Raw genomic sequence first — 19,998 nt, 5'->3', positions numbered from 1 at the left:
TGAAGGCCTCCTCGCTCCTGTCTATGAGGAAATGAAAAGAATTCCGCCGGAGTGTGACGTCCAAACCTCAGCTGACCCCCACAGTCTGGCTCCCACGCCTCCTGCGTTTAGTACAAATATTAAAGGTGCACTATGCAACCTTTCTGGTGTAAGGTCCACCACGTTTAATGCCACGGTATGGCAGTAGGTTTAGTTTAGTTCATTTAGTTGGGAAATATCAGTTCAGAGGACTGTAAACGATGCAATCCATAAAAAGAACAATGAAAGATACAATAGAGTGGAGCTCAAAAGGAGAAGGGAGAAGTTCAATGACCTTGTGAGGGCCCACTCCTCATGCGCACATCCGCGTGTGATTAACACACATTCACCCTCTCACAAGACATTTTATCGGAGTGCTTATGGGTGTACGCTTGTGACAGATGCACAAGTGTGTGCTGTGATCATTTATATTTGTACAAGAAGATAAAAATCAATGAATGTTTTTTCGTTTATGGACGTACAAAAAATGTTCATTTATAGATGTACAAAAAATATACTTTTGTTTTCAATTAACATTTGAGTTGAATAAAAGCAAGTTGAAGTTCAATTCATTCTGTGGAATATTCCAGACAAGGCAATAACATCTCCATGGAGACAAGAAGGTGGTGGACCTTCTGCCAGAAACGTACCAGAGTGCACCGTTAAATCCTCCTAGCCTTGACATTGCTGTTCTACAGCGCTGCACTAGCCTGGATAAACTGCACACTAGCTCCAGGAGCCAGGAGCAGAACTGTCAGGACCACCAATAGTTACAACCAATTGTGTTAATACAATGTTTGTGTTTTCCCCTATTTTAAACGCATGAAATTTGGAAATCAGTCTGAATGTAATTTTTTCCATTGTGCGAATATCCAATATAATGGCGGATCCAGTCCCTGATTGTCGGTGCAATTTGAGTCATACATTTTTTAGTGAGGGCCTCTTTTTCTGCTGCCAGGAGTATGCTCCAGAGGTAACCATTTATTGTGTCCATGGCATGTGTTCTAAGGCCCAAATATATAGTTCAGAAATCCAGTCTGTAGCACTTTATTGATTTCAGTTCAATACCTGACAGGCCGGTCCCAGAAAACATGTTTTTCCTCTTGGCACCACAGTTTCTCCAGCAGTTGGAATTTCCTTGTGAATAATGTGCACTTTGACATGGTGTTATGAAAAACGTGTCACACTTTTCCAACAGAATTCTCCCCAAACATGTGATTTTGTGGTCCTCCTCTGAGATGTACTGGTGCATACATTTTCCCATTCTTCGTAGGTCAAAATAAAGTTACCCTCTCTTTACCATAAAAAACAAAATGTAATTAGTAGAGTGGCGACCCATATTGTTAATACTTTTATATAATATAGATATTATTCCCCTTGAAAGTTCAGATTTATAAGCCTTAACAAATATTTCAGAAGGTTATAATGGTTGTTGCTTTGTTTAATTTCTTGGTTAGGCTGCTCCAAATAAATTCTGTTTGCTGTAACCCGAGCCAACATTTTTCAAGTGGGTCGGACGGTAGGCAAATTCTTATTTTTTTTTACTTTGAAGGCAAAAAGAAAAATCCAAATTTTGCCATTTTTTGACTCTGAGTGACCACCAGGGGTCAGGCTTCAACGGTCCAGGGGTCAGGCTTCAACGGTCCAGGGGTCGGGCTTCAACGGTCCAGGGGTCGGGCTTCAACGGTCCAGGGGTCGGGCTTCAACGGTCCAGGGGTCGGGCTTCAACGGTCCAGGGGTCGGGCTTCAACGGTCCAGGGGTCGGGCTTCAACGGTCCAGGGGTCGGGCTTCAACAGTCCAGGGGTCGGGCTTCAACAGTCCAGGGGTCGGGCTTCAACAGTCCAGGGGTCGGGCTTCAACAGTCCAGGGGTCAGGCTTCAACAGTCCAGGGGTCAGGCTTCAACAGTCCAGGGGTCAGGCTTCAACAGTCCAGGGGTCAGGCTTCAACAGTCCAGAGGTCAGGCTTCAACAGTCAATGACGGAAAACGTCTCGATCAACCCGATCGGGAGACTAAATCTCAAGATTTTAAGATATTTCAATCGACCTTTTGTACGCCGCTATCCTTTATTTTGGTAGCAAAGGCGAGCGAGGGGAACATGCGGGGGACACGGGTGCGGCCATGTTTGTTGTGATGACGCTGCTGGGCGTTTTTCAATCCCAGAATGCATTGCGTAAGTCAAATTTAAATCAAGTCACACCGTTATAGAGCGTGACATGTACTATGGACACTTCAGTGGCGCCGACAGAGACAAACCAACTTGTATAAGGCAATATAACGACTCTCATGCGCGTTCTGTTTTCTTACAGACGCATGTGGAGGACTGAATATGAAGTCGCACATGTGTTGCGCAGTGCGTTATCAGTCCTATGGGATGTAAGATAGGTTTACTAACGTGATAAAAATATTCGACATTGCGGTTTAGGAAAGACCGGTCGGTGAGTCGGCGAAATAATTGAAAAATAAAAGATTTTGACGTTTTTTCAACAAAATGCTGATATTTTTTTTTTTCAGTCGGCTAGTTTCATACCGGGTCGGTTGGGTTACGGCAAACAGACATATTATTTTGCTCAGCCTTATAATAATTCTGTATTTGTATATACCAAAGACGTTTTCATGTACAGAATGGACAGCTAAAGTCAGATGCCAAAAACAAATAAATCACGTAACAATCATCACTCTCTTCAAAACAACAGAAATGTCTTATTATGTGAGCATTACTTAAATTCACATATTCAATATGGTAGTTCTACCTCTTGTTGCAGTTCAGTTCTGTGTTTTGCATTTTTCTGAGGAGCACTACTGCCTCTGCTGGTGTTTTGAGCATGTTTTTACCTTCAAAAGAACAGCTGGGAACTAAAAAGCCATGTCTCAGTTGTCTCTTCTTGAATTCCTCATAGATTTTGTGAAATGTTTCTCATTGTTGACAAACCTCGTAGGGAATATCTTGGGTGAAGAACATTTATTTGCCTTTGTACTGGAGCTCTTTCATTTTTTAGTTTTGTGGCCTTCATGATGTGCTCCTTCACATGATGGTTTAGGGATCAGTATCTGGCCTCGTGATTTGTCAGCTTATTATCATGCTTCGTGTTCTTTTTATAGCGACCAGAGGGACCGTAACTTAAGTCCCAGAAACAAGCTCCTGGAAAACCTTCTTGTGAAAGCCTTAAGTGTTGTCCCCTTCCTTTCCCTACGGGACTCCCTTGAGTCTGAGATTGTTTCTGCATGTTCTCTATAGTTTTGTTCTCTACCTCAGCTTTCAGCTCCTGTAGCTCATCCATAATGTGTGAGATATGCTGCTCTGCCTCAGCGAAGCACCTTCATGGCTCCTATATCGGCTTTGCGTTGTGGGTGAGAATGAGATTTTAAAGGCAAACATCTGCAGCAGGGCAACTACCCAGTCCACGTTATAGTTATTTCTGATGTTCATGAAACTTTAGTTTCACTCTGAGACATCATGTTTGTATGAGGCACTTGCACGCTCTCTGGTGCCGCAATTGTGTATTACAAGGAAATGTAAAGAGAAAAGGCAAATGGCGCGTTTTAATTTACCTCTCCAAATATTTTCTCTCTAAACCATGGACACCCCTAACTGCTACAGAAAAATATCGCAATGAATAATGATATGAAAACTACTTTATTCAATAATACAACAGGATAATCCCTGTATATTTGAAAATACAGTATCATTAAAAGGCAAAAACAAACCCATATATTAACCTATCTCTCATTTGAAACCAACCACACTATTTGACGCATTCACTTGAAGGAAAGAGGCGTTTCCACCTACAGCCGCCTCAGTCTGAGTGAAACCACAGCCTGTGATGGTGCTCACACCTGATTGGACGACGCACATCAACTCCACTTCCTCTAAAATGAACTACTCACTCAGTTCAAAAGCGGAACCAACCAAAAAACCTGGTCCAAACTAGATCTAAACCAAGAGTAACTCTAAGCCCGGGTGTGAGTTTGTGGACTGGTCTTAAGAGGACCACACCTGGGTCTGTCTGTAGCAGCATGGCCGCCAGCACGGGCAAAGAGCCCTTCTTCAGGCGCCTGTTCAGACCGAGCCAGGAGCGGAGAGTGAGACCAGGGTTTGTCCGGTCCATTTCTGAGCCGGTCAGCCACACACTGGAGAGGAACAATGCTTCTGTCTGCAGCGTGAGAAGTCTTCAGGCGCAGGAGAACAGCTCTGGTAGGACACAGTTCACACATGTTCACATTTCACTCAAAAAGTCTAATAAATCCCGGCTAAACTTCACACAGCTTTCCTCTACAAACGTTTTTGTGATTGACATGCGATGGGTGCTGGTCAGAGGTTAATAACACAGATAAATGTAGTAGCTGTTAATTCATCTTTTTTTGGAATAAATGGAAGCGTTTCGGCGCAGGGCTTTTGACTCCACATGGTGTGTCAGTGTGGATTTGAGAGCAGTTCATATTTTGCAGCAACTCATTTTATATTTTTGTTAATATACTTCTAACTTCTACTATCTGTTGTTTGTTCAGTTAATCTGGTTTACACATGGTCTGCACCATGAGGCTGAACATTTAGTTTAAAATATGCCCGAGTTGTGATCTGCTGTTAAGCTTTCATTTGAATGATCAAGGATTTATTGTTGAGGTTTTCAAATGTGCTGTAATGACTTCAGCACTGACTCTTCTTCTACTGTTTCATTCATATTCCTGTAGTTTGAATTAGGCCTGGGCGATATAGTGACAAAAATCAAAGGCAAAGTTTTTTTGTAGAGCACAATTCATAGTGCTTCACACAACAGGAAAAAGCGGCATTAAAATCACAAAGACATGACAGAAATCACAGTTTTAGACATAAAAGAAAAGAGTGCAAAGAAAAGTCATATGCACAGCTAAACAAAAGTGTTTTAGCTTAGATTTGAACATTGTCAAAGTCGAACCTGTCTCACATCTTCATGAAGAATGTTCCAGATTTAAGCTGTATAAAACTGAAGCACAGATTCTCCATGTTTAGTCCTGACTCTGGCACCAGCAAGAGGCCGGTCCATGTTTAGTCCTGACTCTGGCACCAGCAGGAGGCCGGTCCATGCTTAGTCCTGACTCTGGTACCAGCAGGAGGCCGGTCCATGTTTAGTCCTGACTCTGGGCACCAGCAGGAGGCCGGTCCATGTTTAGTCCTGACTCTGGCACCAGCAGGAGGCCGGTCCATGTTTAGTCCTGACTCTGGCACCAGCATGAGGCCGGTCCATGTTTAGTCCTGACTCTGGCACCAGCAGGAGCCCGGTCCATGTTTAGTCCTGACTCTGGGCACCAGCAGGAGGCCGGTCCATGTTTAGTCCTGACTCTGGCACCAGCAGGAGGCCGGTCCATGTTTAGTCCTGACTCTGGGCACCAGCAGGAGGCCGGTCCATGTTTAGTCCTGACTCTGGCACCAGCAGGAGCCCGGTCCATGTTTAGTCCTGACTCTGGGCACCAGCAGGAGGCCGGTCCATGTTTAGTCCTGACTCTGGGCACCAGCAGGAGCCCGGTCCATGTTTAGTCCTGACTCTGGGCACCAGCAGGAGGTGACCGCTAACACTTTCTCTTTGTTTCTGTGGGACAAAGATGATGATTTCAGTCTTATCTGAGTTCAGCTGGAGAAAGTTGTTTTGCATCCACAAACTGATCTGTTGGATGCAGTGACAGAGTGAATCCACTGGTCCATATTCACCTGCGACAGTGAAACATAGATCTGAGTGTCGTCTGCATAAATGTGATAGGACACATTTTCACTGCGTATCAGCTGACCTAACAGCAGCATGTAGAGGTTGAACAGAAGGGGACCCAGGACTGACCCTTGGGGCACTCCACAGGTCAGGGGCATGTGGTCTGAGACACAGTTACCAACAAAGCACTTCCTGTCTTCCAGATAGGACCTTAACCAGTTTAGGGCAGTGCCAGTGATGCCCACCCAGTCCTCTAGTCTCTGTAAGAGGATCCCATGATCGACAGTGTCAAAAGCAGCACTCAGATCTAACAGAATTAAGACTCAGGCTTTGCCCGTGTCAGTGTTCAGGCGGATGTCATTTGTCACCTTGACAACAGCAGTCTCAGTACTGTAATGAGCTCTAAAACTTGACTGAAAAACATCAAATAAGTTGTTTATTAAGAGGAATTCTGTGAGCTGTTGGTAAACAACCTTTTCAAGGACTTTGCCCCAAAATGTCAGATTAGAGATGGGCCGGTCATGACTCAGGACTGCAGCGTCAAGACTGCTCTTCTTTAATCAAATAGTGACAATCTGGTATTTTTGTCATTTCGTCATATCATAATTCACCATTTCTCAGTTTAATGCAGCTGTCAGCTCAAACACAGACACTTTTCTTCTGTTGGTTGGCTTCTGTTATATGGAAAAAGCAGATTACTTTATCAGTTTGATGCAAAAAATAGACTTGAATATATATTGGAATAAAACATACCAAAATATGCAGCCTTACTGTGAGTGTTTGCATCTCCACAGACCGGACTCACTTCAAGTCCATGTTTTTAATGGCAACATCAGTTGCCAAGCAAACTTTGCCTAGAGGAGGATCCTACTTCTGCTTATAAAACGTATCAAGTAACAAGTATAGTTTTAACTGCGTTTCCATGGAATCAAGCAGGTGAATTTCACCTGCAGAACATTCTGTATGGATGCTTTAAAGTAAATGATACAGAGTCGACATGAATTGTGATCAAATCAAAATTGTTATTGATTTGTTTTTTCAAAGTAAATTGTTATCATCATGTCCTGTGCTCTGTTGCAGATGTCCGGGGCCCCCCTGCTCACCGCTTCTCCTGTGGTCAGAGCTCAGACTGCGTGTGGGAGAGGAGGTTCTGCATCCTGACCGACAGCCAGCTCCTGCTCCTCACCAGGGACCAGGAGGTTGGTAGCACCAGACCTTTGTTACATAAACTAGTATCAAACTCCTTCTCATGTGACGAGGCGCTGACACTGATCCATTAGATGCAGTCAGCACTAGAGGGTCAGGGCGTGGTCTGGTGTGGATGAAAGCTCTTGAGTCTGACTGGAGGCTGTTGACATGGTGTTTCCCCAGAACAGTCCCATGAGCAACAATAACATGGTTTGCCTTTTCTTAGCCTTACAAATGTTTAAGTGACTCATGTGTGTTGTCCCAGGTTCCAGGAGAGACCCCCCCAGACCCAGTGAAAGGCCGCAGCCTACGTCGCACTGTCAGTGTCCCGTCTGAGGGCCACTTCCCTGAGCTGCAGGCAGAGGGCGTACTAAGTAAGAACCACTATAAGAACCTGACCTAAAGAATCTAATCTTATGCAAAACACACACACACACACACACACACACACACACGGATCATAATGGACCATCTGTGTAAAGCCTGGTGAGTAGATGTGAATAATGTGATGTCTCCTGTAAGATAAGCTGATGCCGCCACATGCAGCTCTGCTTTCACAACCTGGCTGTAGTGAGCGAGCGCAGGTGTACACATCCTGACAAGCACCTCCACTGCACTGCACCTCCACTGAACTGCACCTCCACTGAACTGCACCGCCACTGCTCGCCACTGCACCTCCACAGCACGCCACTGCACCGCCACAGCACCGCCACTGCACCGCCACTGCACACCACTGAACTGCACCGCCACTGCACACACTGAACTGCACCTCCACAGCACGCCACTGCACCTCCACTGCACCCCCACTACACCGCCACAGCACCGCCACTGCACACCACTGAACTGCACCTCCACTGAACCGCCACTGCACCGCCACTGCACACCACTGAACTGCACCTCCACTGCACCGCCACTGCACCTCCACTGCACCTCCACTGCACCTCCACTGCACCGCCACTGCACCGCCACTGAACCTCCACTGCACACCACTGAACTGCACCTCCACTGCACCGCCACTGCATGCCACTGCACCTCCACTGCACCTCCACTGAACCTCCACTGAACCTCCACTGAACCTCCACTGCACCGCCACTGCACCGCCACTGCACCTCCACTGCACCTCCACTGCACCTCCACTGAACCCCCACTGCACCCCCACTGCACCCCCACTGCACCTCCACTGCACCTCCACTGCACAGAATGACAGATCAGGTCTATTTTCTTCAACTGCGGAGTCCGGCCTGATGGAGCTCCAGAGTTCAGAACGCACCAAACCGGAAAGAGATTTGAGATTTGCAAAGGAAACACGCTCTGCACAGACTTGATCTTGATCACATTACTTCATTCATGCTTTTCTATTTGAACTCAGAAGGCTGTAGGTCATTGAAAGGCCGACATGAGAAACTTTTGTTGGACTCCGTCTTGTGGAGAACAAACCTACTGTATGTAAATAGATGATGTGAGCTCAATTGTGAGTCAAGCACAGGGATTAACTGCACTTCTGCTTTCAAATAATAATTCATTATTTTGGTCTTAAGTGAGAACTTCTATTTCAGAAACTCATGCTCTTTGAGTTCCTCTCCAGCTCCTCTGGGCTCCGCAGCCCTGAAGAGACAAAACACATCAGTAGTTGAGGGTCTACACTCGTGTGGCCCACACACACACACACATGGACTGAAATCTGCTCTTTTGAAGAACTGTTATTTTAGTGGATGTAACTGAGTGGACTTTACTGCCCTTCTCTGCTAAAATATAAGTTCTGTCTATTTTATTCAGGGAAGGAATATTTTTAAAAGTTTGTCATTTACCTGCACATTTGAAAACAACGCTGCTTTACGTTGCCCAGTAAAAACAGCATAAGGCTTTTCGGGGAGGAAAAGATACTGTAAGAGACTATTGTGCACATTTTGAAAACACAATGACATTAGAGTCATAGTAGTTCCTCATTATACACTGCCTGAGTATGTTATTGGAAAAGTTACTTTAGGTTATGGGAAGGACATGGAAAAATCATGGAAACCATTAAACCTTGATTTGTAATAAGATTGTGTTAAATCAGAGGTTTGTGCAGTCGCACTAAAGCACCAGCAGGTGGAGCTGCTGCACTGTTATTACCTTTTCAAAACGGGAGTCAAGGTTTTTGAAAATCTGTACATATTTTTTGTAAAAATGTAAATATTCCAAAATAGTATATGAAAGTGAATCGCCAACATTTCTCATTTCAAGTAATTTCATGTCAATATGTGGTCATTTGAATATGAGCCAGAAGTGGAAAAAGTATGGAATATTTGTACTGAAGTAAGATTAGTTACATTTTTATTATTTATTAATTTTTATTACATTAATTGACTAATTGTGACTGGAAAATAATTGATTTTATTTTAAGTGTAATCCTTCTTTGGACTATGCAGACTCTTTTATAACAAAGACTGTGGCGTTAATAAAACCAAAAGTCTAAAAAGGATAGTACATTTCTGATTTTCATCAATATTAAACTTTATTTGGAAATATTCTCTATCTAGAAGTCGTCAGTCACCATAGTTCCACCTTTGTAATATTTGAAGTCTCTATGTGCAACAGTTACACTCTATTCATAAAAAAATAATAATCACCGACTGGTCTTTAGTTGCAGCCTTAATTTATATGATTAGAATTTTACCCAATGACTTGTAAAAGTACAAATCCAACCATCAACTCAGAGTACAAATACCTCTGATTGGTAAATGCTGGTAGTTTCTTCCCAGTATGATCCTCATGTGGAGCTCGTGCGTGTGTGCTACACGTGCGCCGGGGGCCAGACGCGGACCGGGCGCGGACACGCTGCGCGCTGGTGACGCGCTCGTGCGGTTCTAGTGTTTGTAATGTTTGTTGTGACGCTCGCGCGGACGCGGAAGTGGAAGTGTAACCGGGCGTGCGCTGTTGTGTCAGTGTGTGCTGGACATGTCCCGCGAGAGGACACATGGACTTTTCAGGTGAGTTGTCCCCCAGAATCAAGGTGGTGTACTGTGTTTGTGTACTTTGTGTACTGCGTGTGTGTGTTTGTGTACTGCGTGTGTCGGTGTGGGAGGGGTCTGCGCGTGTGTCGTGTGGGAGGGGTCTGCGCGTGTGTCGTTTGGGAGGGGTCTGCGCGTGTGTCGTGTGGGAGGGGTTTGCGCTCGCGCGTGTGTCGTGTGGGAGGGGTCGTGTGGGAGGGGTCTGCGCTCGCGCGTGTGTCGTGTGGGAGGGGTCGTGTGGGAGGGGTTTGCGCTCGCGCGTGTGTCGTGTGGGAGGGGTCGTGTGGGAGGGGTCTGCGCTCGCGTGTGTGTCGTGTGGGAGGGGTCGTGTGGGAGGGGTCTGCGCTCGCGTGTGTGTCGTGTGGGAGGGGTCTGCGCTCGTGCGTGTGTTTAAACCATGGATGTATTATATTATCGGTTTAAACCTCTGCCAAAGTCTTTGAAATCATAACAAGCAATGACACTTCATGATCACGGTCAAAGCGGCGCTCTGTGAACAGATCACGTGACTTTAGACGGTCTTAGTTTAGATATTTAATCTGCACATGTTGAATAAATGGCGCGTCTAACGTTTGTGTGTTTAACACTGTAAAACACTCTTGAGCAATGATAAAGCCTGTCACGTATTTGTATGAACTGTGCTCTACAAATAAACTTTGATTTACTGATCCTAAATCAGATTATGATTTAAATAGATTAAATAGGTCTTAGTTCTAATACAAAAACAACAACAAAACGTACAGTGAACGTAAAAAGAATCAAAGTGTAAGAACCTCAGGTGTCTCACTCAGGTCTGAGCTCAGGGACAATCATCTAAGAATACTGACCTGGATCCAATCTGTGCCACTGCTATTTCTACTCCTCTGTCCCAAATAATGTCCACTCACCAGACCTAGGACGGGGACAGAGAGAGGGACAGAGAGCGTCCAGTCCAGAGGACAGAGAGCGTCCAGTCCAGAGGACAGACGGTGGGACAGAGAACAGACGGTGGGACAGAGGACAGACAGAGGGTGGACGGTGGAACAGAGGGCACGGACAGAGGGCACAGACAGTGGGACAGTGGTACAGTGGTACAGAGGGCACAGACAGTGGTACAGAGGGCACAGACAGTGGTACAGTGGTACAGAGGGCACAGACAGTGGTACAGAGGGCACAGACAGTGGTACAGTGGTACAGAGGGCACAGACAGTGGTACAGTGGTACAGAGGGCACAGACAGTGGTATAGTGGTACAGAGGGCACAGACAGTGGTACAGTGGGCACAGACAGAGGGCACAGACAGAGGGCACAGACAGTGGGACAGAGGTACAGAGGGCACAGACAGAGGTACAGAGGGCACAGACAGTGGGACAGAAGTACAGAGGGCACAGACAGTGGTACAGAGGGCACAGACAGTGGTACAGAGGGCACAGACAGTGGTACAGAGGGCACAGACAGTGGTACAGAGGGCACGGACAGTGGTACAGAGGGCACGGACAGTGGGACAGAGGGCACGGACAGTGGGACAGAGGGCACAGACAGAGGTACAGAGGGAGGGCACAGACAGTGGGACAGAGGGAGGGCACAGACAGTGGGACAGAGGTACAGAGGGCACAGACAGTGGGACAGAGGTACAGAGGGCACAGACAGTGGTACAGAGGGCACAGACAGAGGGCACAGACAGTGGGACAGAGGTACAGAGGGCACAGACAGAGGGCACAGACAGTGGGACAGAGGTACAGAGGGCACAGACAGTGGTACAGAGGGCACGGACAGTGGGACAGAGGTACAGAGGGCACAGACAGTGGTACAGAGGGCACGGACAGTGGTACAGAGGGCACGGACAGTGGGACAGAGGGCACGGACAGTGGGGCAGAGGGCACGGACAGTGGGGCAGAGGGCACAGACTAAGGTGTGGTGAGCCACGTTGCTGTAGTGACTCAGTGCATTCCTGTCTCATTAGTCCGGTCTGGTCCTGGAGGAGGATCTGTGTTTGGCACCGCCTCTTTCATTCACTCACTTCCTGTAAACAAAGGAAGCTCCTCCCACTCCTTCATAATAAGCAGATCATTCCTAAAGTCGGGGCGTGTCGGCATTCCATGAAACAAATCCTGTTGTCTTTGTGACAAAGCATTGGAGACCGCTAGATCTTCATGTCTGTCTGTCATGACTTATCTAGAGAGCAGGACTGTAGATGTTCTGTCAGAGCAGGACTGTGGATGTTCTGTCAGAGCAGGACTGTGGATGTTCTGTCAGAGCAGGACTGTAGATGTTCTGTCAGAGCAGGACTGTAGATGTTCTGTCAGAGCAGGACTGTGGATGTTCTGTCAGAGCAGGACTGTGGATGTTCTGTCAGAGCAGGACTGTGGATGTTCTGTCAGAGCAGGACTGTGGATGTTCTGTCAGAGCAGGACTGTGGATGTTCTGTCAGAGCAGGACTGTGGATGTTCTGTCAGAGCAGGACTGTGGATGTTCTGTCAGAGCAGGACTGTAGATGTTCTGTCAGAGCAGGACTGTGGATGTTCTGTCAGAGCAGGACTGTAGATGTTCTGTCAGAGCAGGACTGTGGATGTTCTGTCAGAGCAGGACTGTAGATGTTCTGTCAGAGCAGGACTGTAGATGTTCTGTCAGAGCAGGACTGTAGATGTTCTGTCAGAGCAGGACTGTGGATGTTCTGTCAGAGCAGGACTGTGGATGTTCTGTCAGAGCAGGACTGTGGATGTTCTGTCAGAGCAGGACTGTAGATGTTCTGTCAGAGCAGGACTGTGGATGTTCTGTCAGAGCAGGACTGTGGATGTTCTGTCAGAGCAGGACTGTGGATGTTCTGTCAGAGCAGGACTGTAGATGTTCTGTCAGAGCAGGACTGTGGATGTTCTGTCAGAGCAGGACTGTGGATGTTCTGTCAGAGCAGGACTGTGGATGTTCTGTCAGAGCAGGACTGTAGATGTTCTGTCAGAGCAGGACTGTGGATGTTCTGTCAGAGCAGGACTGTAGATGTTCTGTCAGAGCAGGACTGTGGATGTTCTGTCAGAGCAGGACTGTAGATGTTCTGTCAGAGCAGGACTGTAGATGTTCTGTCAGAGCAGGACTGTAGATGTTCTGTCAGAGCAGGACTGTAGATGTTCTGTCAGAGCAGGACTGTGGATGTTCTGTCAGAGCAGGACTGTAGATGTTCTGTCAGAGCAGGACTGTGGATGTTCTGTCAGAGCAGGACTGTAGATGTTCTGTCAGAGCAGGACTGTAGATGTTCTGTCAGAGCAGGACTGTGGATGTTCTGTCAGAGCAGGACTGTGGATGTTCTGTCAGAGCAGGACTGTAGATGTTCTGTCAGAGCAGGACTGTGGATGTTCTGTCAGAGCAGGACTGTAGATGTTCTGTCAGAGCAGGACTGTAGATGTTCTGTCAGAGCAGGACTGTAGATGTTCTGTCAGAGCAGGACTGTGGATGTTCTGTCAGAGCAGGACTGTAGATGTTCTGTCAGAGCAGGACTGTAGATGTTCTGTCAGAGCAGGACTGTAGATGTTCTGTCAGAGCAGGACTGTAGATGTTCTGTCAGAGCAGGACTGTAGATGTTCTGTCAGAGCAGGACTGTAGATGTTCTGTCAGAGCAGGACTGTGGATGTTCTGTCAGAGCAGGACTGTGGATGTTCTGTCAGAGCAGGACTGTAGATGTTCTGTCAGAGCAGGACTGTGGATGTTCTGTCAGAGCAGGACTGTGGATGTTCTGTCAGAGCAGGACTGTAGATGTTCTGTCAGAGCAGGACTGTGGATGTTCTGTCAGAGCAGGACTGTAGATGTTCTGTCAGAGCAGGACTGTAGATGTTCTGTCAGAGCAGGACTGTAGATGTTCTGTCAGAGCAGGACTGTGGATGTTCTGTCAGAGCAGGACTGTAGATGTTCTGTCAGAGCAGGACTGTAGATGTTCTGTCAGAGCAGGACTGTAGATGTTCTGTCAGAGCAGGACTGTAGATGTTCTGTCAGAGCAGGACTGTGGATGTTCTGTCAGAGCAGGACTGTGGATGTTCTGTCAGAGCAGGACTGTGGATGTTCTGTCAGAGCAGGACTGTGGATGTTCTATTTATTAATTACTACTATTAGAATTATTTTTTCTTGGGAAATAAAGCTGTCCCACCACCTCAAAACACAGCATGTTCAAAGTTTTTTTCAGAAAAGATAGTTTTTTCTAATTGAATAAAACAACCATAAGCTGTAGAGGTTTTAATGCAAAGACATGAAACTAAACTTCACTGTAAAACTACAGAGGACACGTTAGTGCACTGCCGAGTCGAGTTCTGTTGGAAGAGAAACATGAATTAGAAAGTAATTTCAAGTGCAATATAATAATGCAAAAAGAAAAAAAGATTTCACAACAAAAAAAAAAGTATTTATTTCATTTATTTCTTCTGGATTTGAGTTTTTATCAACCTACATCTTGTGTGAAGACATTTAGCCCAGTTTCCCTGAGTCTAGCCTGTGGTGTGGGTGCAGGGAGGGTGCAGGGAGGGTGCAGGGAGGGGGGTAGTGATGCGGTGCTGCACGGATGCAAGAAGAAGAGGAGCAGGAAGAAGAGGAGCAGGAAGAAGAGGAGAGAGAGGGAGAGTGGCGCGGGGGCTGCTGCGGCTCACTGCGGACACGGAGAAGCACACAGCGGACACATGGCCCACCACTGGCCCCACCACTCGCTCCGGGACAAAGACGCCGCTGTCCAGCACACGCACGCACGCACAGGCAGCCGTGTGATTGGCCCGGCGGACGTGCCATGGGAAACAGCTGTGATCGAGGTAAAAGTGTGCGTCATGTGACCTGCAGCCATCATGGCCGCTCAAACTTTGACAAACGCTGCTCCGGGCTCGGAGTCCACCCCCATCCCACCAGAGAGCACTTCTGTGGGACGTCTCATGGTGTGTTTACTGGACCAAAATGCTCCTCACAGCTCTATATTCTGTTTAACTTGACTTTTTGTCATTTGTTTTTTATTTTTAGCTTCATGCCGTGGTAAATTGTGCATCAAAAACATACCTGGACTTGTGTTTTTAGTTTCAGTCACACATTTAGGTTCAAAACACAAAGACCACAAGCACCTGTGTAATAACTGTATGTTTAGGCTCAGTATGTGGTTACTTCAAATGACTTTTTAAATAATGTTTTATTCAGCTTCTTCTAACTCCTACTCAGCAGTGTGCAATAAAGTACACATTTGATATTGAAGTTAGATTTCTTTGCATTTTCAACAAGACAGAGACACTGAGACAGTTTGATCAAAGTGTTGGTACAAAGAAAAGGAAACACATTTACTAAAACTGCACCTCCTCGATTCCTACTTTACTTACAGTTACTTTGCTGTTAAGTGTCCTGCAATGTGACAGCAGTATTTCCATTCATCTTCTTCTGCTTATCCGGGGTCAGGTCCCGGGGAAAGCAGTCTAAGCAGGGACCCCCAGACTTCCCTCACTCCAGACACTTCCTCCAGCTCCTCCGGGGGAATCTCGAGGTGTTCCCAGGCTACCGAGAGACATAGTCCCTCCAGCATGTCCTGGGTCTTCCCCGGGGCCTCTTCCCGGCGGGACATGCCCAGGAGGCATCCGGAACAGATGCTCAAGCCACCTCAGCTGGAGGAGCAACGGCTCTACTCTGAGCTCCTCACCCTCTCTCTAAAGCCGGTTACAGACCGCAGCGTCCGAAGCGTCTAGTTTACATTCAAAGTCTATGTAAACGCGTCCTGCGTTTTCCGCGGCGCACTTTCTACGTTTTGGCGGAGCAATTCCTGCCTTTTTGTACACTCTTGACGCTTTGAGCGCACGTACGAGGCGTCCAAAGCGGCCAGCGTGACATGTTCAGCTTTGTTCAACTTTCTGCGGCAGATGCGCCGCAGCAGCCAATCAGAGATGGCGCTCCAGTGATGTGCTATGCACGACCCGGAAGACCCAAAACAAACCCCGCAAGATAAAAAAAAAAACTTAAGACGCAGCTCTTTGAGCGAATAATGATATTGACTAAACTCTGCTCTGAAGTATATGCGGGTCCCAGACGGGCCCCGGGGCCCATCGCCTCCGCTTTTGGACTTTGTAAAGTTAATAAACCAAAGCCATGGTCCGCCATTAAACTCCATTTACACCACGAGAAAAGCCACACAGCACAACTCGTCCACTGAGCATGTGCAGGACGACTCGCACTCTGCTGCTGAGTGTATTTTACGGACATGAGTCCGGGGCTTCGAGAACATTGTCTTCAAATGTACAGGCGTCTAACTTCTGCGTCGGGCGTGAATTGGCCGCCGCGGTGTGAACAACGCTCAAGGGAGCACCCAGCCACCCGGCAGAGGAAACTCATTTAGACCCAGGGCATGTTAAAATGGAGAGTTTGCAAAACATGATGTAATGTTTGTGAAAAGCCTTCTTTTGCTTGTTATAGAACTGGTTTGTATTTTGCTTAAAGGGGTGTCACACCACGGGACACCTGCATTCTTTTTGCACATTTGGGTAAATTTTTATTATTTTTGTTCTTTATTAATTATATACGTTAATTTTATTGAATAAAAATTATACTATATATTATGAGATTATCCTGCTTTTTGGGTATTGGGGCCGTTACATAAAGTACTATATAAATATTGTTTAGTGATATTTTTTGTAGCAATATATTGCACTTAAAATATGATTGTGACAGGACTAATAGTTTACAGTGTCATTTAAGCTGCTTCCCTCTCGTAATGTACAGGAAAACATGAAACTTGTTTCATTATGATGCATTAGTTATCAATGTGTAAAAATGCTGTAAAGTATTTACTAAAAAGTATTTATAGGAATATATTAGACACATCATCTTTATAAATACTGTGCAGCCTTTTCATTTTACAAGTTATAAAATGTGAAAAAGCACACACTAAGGCTGGGCGTTGTTGTGTTTGCAGATGTTTGTGCCGACCACTCTCCGAGGAGGCGGAGCATCTCTGGGCTCAGTGACAGGAGCCCCAGCCCAGTGGAGGCCCCCAGCTCCTCCCCGTTCAAAGTCCCGGTCAGTCACACGACACTCATTGACTAGACGTGGTCAAATACAGTTTAAATACAGTACAGGGCAGTTTTTCTCTGCATACATAAAGCTTAAATTGCATGCATTTGCTTAAAATTGCAAAAAACATTATCATAGCCTACATTAAAATTCTGAATAGGCCATTAAAATTCTGAATAGGTTAGCTCGGTAGATACAAGGCGGAGTTTCTGTTGAAACAAACAACTCTTTCTACTTCAGGAAGGCTCCGCCCAATGGGCGGGTCTTACCACAGAACAGTATTAATATCGGAGTTCTCGATCTAAATTCTTTTATTGACAATGACTTGGATGAGAGTCGAAACGTCTATTTTTTCAAACTGAGTCCAGATGACTACAACTGAAGCTTTTTCTACTATCATAGCCTACAGCGGAAAATTGGAGTTTCTGCACTTTTTGTCCCCAAAGCACTTTTTTCAAGGGCCGCAAGTTGAAATGAGTAATAAAGTTTAATAAAACATTTTTCTCTGTCTGTTTCACGCTGTTATGTGATGTTATTGAGGGAGAATTCTGGACATTAGCAGTAAAGTTCTGCTGATGATCATCTGGCCCCTGAACTAGCCCAAAACTAACTCTTCATGGAGATACATTTTGTTGCACTTTTTGTTACCTTTATTTAACCAGGAAGTCCCTACATGAAAGTCAAAAAATGTATTCCATTGACAAGTGATTAAAACCTAATGGAAATGTGATTAAAACTCCAATTAAAAAAAAAAAACTTTTTACGTTTTTCACAACATGAGCCCTTAAGGAGAAATCTAGTTTTTAATTGCAATTTTTGAAAGACTTTAGAAATATCATAACTCTGGACCAGCGATGTCACGAGACATAATTCCAGTCTGTCATTTTGAGAGAAAAGGTCCTAAACGTTTGGCATGGCCTATTTTTATCCGTCAATGTAGTTTTTCTGCGACAGGTAATACATTCAGGGCATCTGGGGCTTTTTCAAGGCAAAAAATGAATCACTCTAGCTATAAGATCATATTTCCTTGTTACAGATTAAAATATGCATTTATTTGTATTTCCTTCCATAAACTCAGTGGTTGCAGCTCAGAAACGGGACTCTTTGAGAGCGCGTTTAACTTTTTTGCGTCTGTTCTGCTGGGGGCCCTCTATCATGCCTCAGCACCCCCGACACGCCCACTCTGTGTTCACGCCCACCCTGTGTTCACGCCCACCCTGTGTTCACGCCCACCCTGTGTTCACGCCCACTCTGTGTTCACGCCCACTCTGTGTTCACTGAGGCCACAATCCTCAATGTTCTGTGTTTTTATGATCCAAACACGCTTTCTGCCTGTTAAGCTGCACATTTATTGTGTCAAAACAGCCGCGCTACAAAAAAACTGAATTCTGGAGAGAGAAAAGTGAAGTGGATGTGCTGGAGCTGTGGAGACGGGGCCGATCAAGGCCAACTGAGTCCAGTTTTAGTTCAGTCTCGGCCCAATACGTTTGAGGAAGGTTCAATTCAGTGCATTATTGGAAGTTCTTCCAAGTTCTGTTGATATCCTATGTTAAAGTAAAGGTTTGATTTTCAAGTGAAACTATTTGAATGGAACCTCTGCTCTGGATTTGGAGGCAGCTGATGTGAAGTCATTATGTGATGACTCGAGGATCGTGGATTTGTCAAACCAGAACGTGCGTCTCACTGATCTTCTCTCTTCATGTTGATTTTCAGGGCTTCTTCAGCCGACGTTTGAAGGGCTCCATCAAGAGAACCAAGAGTCAGACCAAACTGGACCGGAACTCCAGCTTCAGACTGCCCACGGCGCCACCTGCAGAGTTAGACAAGTAATGATTTATAATATCCTCATTCATATCATCATTATCGCATATGTTGAGTGAAAACGTTCACACTGTCAAAAACAACATAAGTGGGATGTCTCTCTGCCAGTTTTACTCACACGTTTGCGTCGTGAGTTCGAATCCCAACAGTTTACTGCATGTCCTCCCTTCTCTCTCATCCCCATTTCACACTGTCCTCTCCTGTTCAATAAAGCCTATGGGCCACGAAATAAAAAAATAAACTTAAAAAATCTCAATTTCTACAGTAAATTCTCAAAAAACAAGGGGCAAGATGCTGTAGGAGATGTCCACTCAGAGAAAGACGAGCAAAGTAAAGGATCCTTCCACATCTAAACAATCCAAGATGACAGATTGTAGAGAGAAGAAATTAATTTATCTGATTAAAGTATTTATCATGGCTCATAAATCAGAACATTCAAGGGGAATAATATCTAAATTACATAATGCATCAATAATCTGGACTGCCTTTCCACTATATGTATCACAAATAAATGGGAAAAAGAAGTTGTTTTGACAAGTGAAGAATGATAAAATGTATATCCCAATGGAGGACCACAAAATGACATTTTTCATAACACCATGTCAAAGTGCTCACTATTCACGAGGAAATGCTGTTGGAGACGTGGTTGCCAGGAAACTATTATATTTTTTGTGGGACTGTCCTGTTGCTCAGAAATATTGACTTATTAAAAGCAGTACAAACTATCTTTGCCACAGGGATTCCACTGGACTTCAGAACCAGCCTTAAAACTCCTGCAATAGACACAACAATCTGATACATTTGGAGCCCACTTTAGGGCATAAACAAAAAAGACAATCAAAGACTGACTGACCTAGTAACATCAGACAAATGGAAAACATGACCTTCAGACTGAATTTGAAAATGAAAATATTTGATATACTTTGGACTAGGTGGAATTTGTATGTCGTCATATTTCAGTCATTTTCATTTAATTTGTTCTTTGCCACCTGTATTTTAGTTTTTTTTTATTTCTACTCTCGTCGTGTTCTTGTTGTTGTGTTTTGTTTAAATACTAAAAATAAAACCAAACTGTTTTGAGCCTGACTATTGCCTTCTCCTCTGTGTGTTCTCAGATGTGGAGGTCTGGTGCGTCTGAAAGAGGAGTGTGTGAGCGCGGCTGGGGCAGTGGAGACCCTGGAGCTGGGGCAGGACCAGGACGTGAGCGTGAAGCCGCTCCACAGCAGCCTGCTGGGACAGGACTACTGCTTTGAGGTAGCACACTCGCACATCTGTCTGTGTGGATCATGTTTGTGTCACTGACACTCTGCT

General features: G+C 45.5%; 1 protein-coding gene across 3 annotated transcripts in view; it reads left to right on the top strand.

Moving 5' to 3' along the window:
- rasal2 (RAS protein activator like 2) overlaps positions 1-19,998 on the top strand; it is a 60,020-nt gene that overhangs the window by 14,684 nt on the left and 25,338 nt on the right. For all 3 annotated transcript variants that reach the window (XM_072441910.1, XM_072441909.1, XM_072441908.1), the window contains exons 2-6: positions 6,780-6,898; positions 7,153-7,261; positions 16,769-16,872; positions 18,580-18,692; positions 19,803-19,941. In XM_072441910.1, the coding sequence (XP_072298011.1) occupies positions 6,780-6,898; positions 7,153-7,261; positions 16,769-16,872; positions 18,580-18,692; positions 19,803-19,941 (584 nt within the window). The remainder of the gene's footprint in view (positions 1-6,779; positions 6,899-7,152; positions 7,262-16,768; positions 16,873-18,579; positions 18,693-19,802; positions 19,942-19,998) is intronic.

The sequence above is a fragment of the Eucyclogobius newberryi genome, unplaced genomic scaffold (assembly GCF_026437365.1).
Source record: "Eucyclogobius newberryi isolate DKJ021-1_F unplaced genomic scaffold, fEucNew1.0.hap1 SCAF_12, whole genome shotgun sequence".
Classification (NCBI taxonomy): domain Eukaryota; kingdom Metazoa; phylum Chordata; class Actinopteri; order Gobiiformes; family Gobiidae; genus Eucyclogobius; species Eucyclogobius newberryi.
The sequence above is the reverse complement of the archived record's forward strand: the minus strand, read 5'-3'. Positions and strand labels throughout refer to the sequence as shown.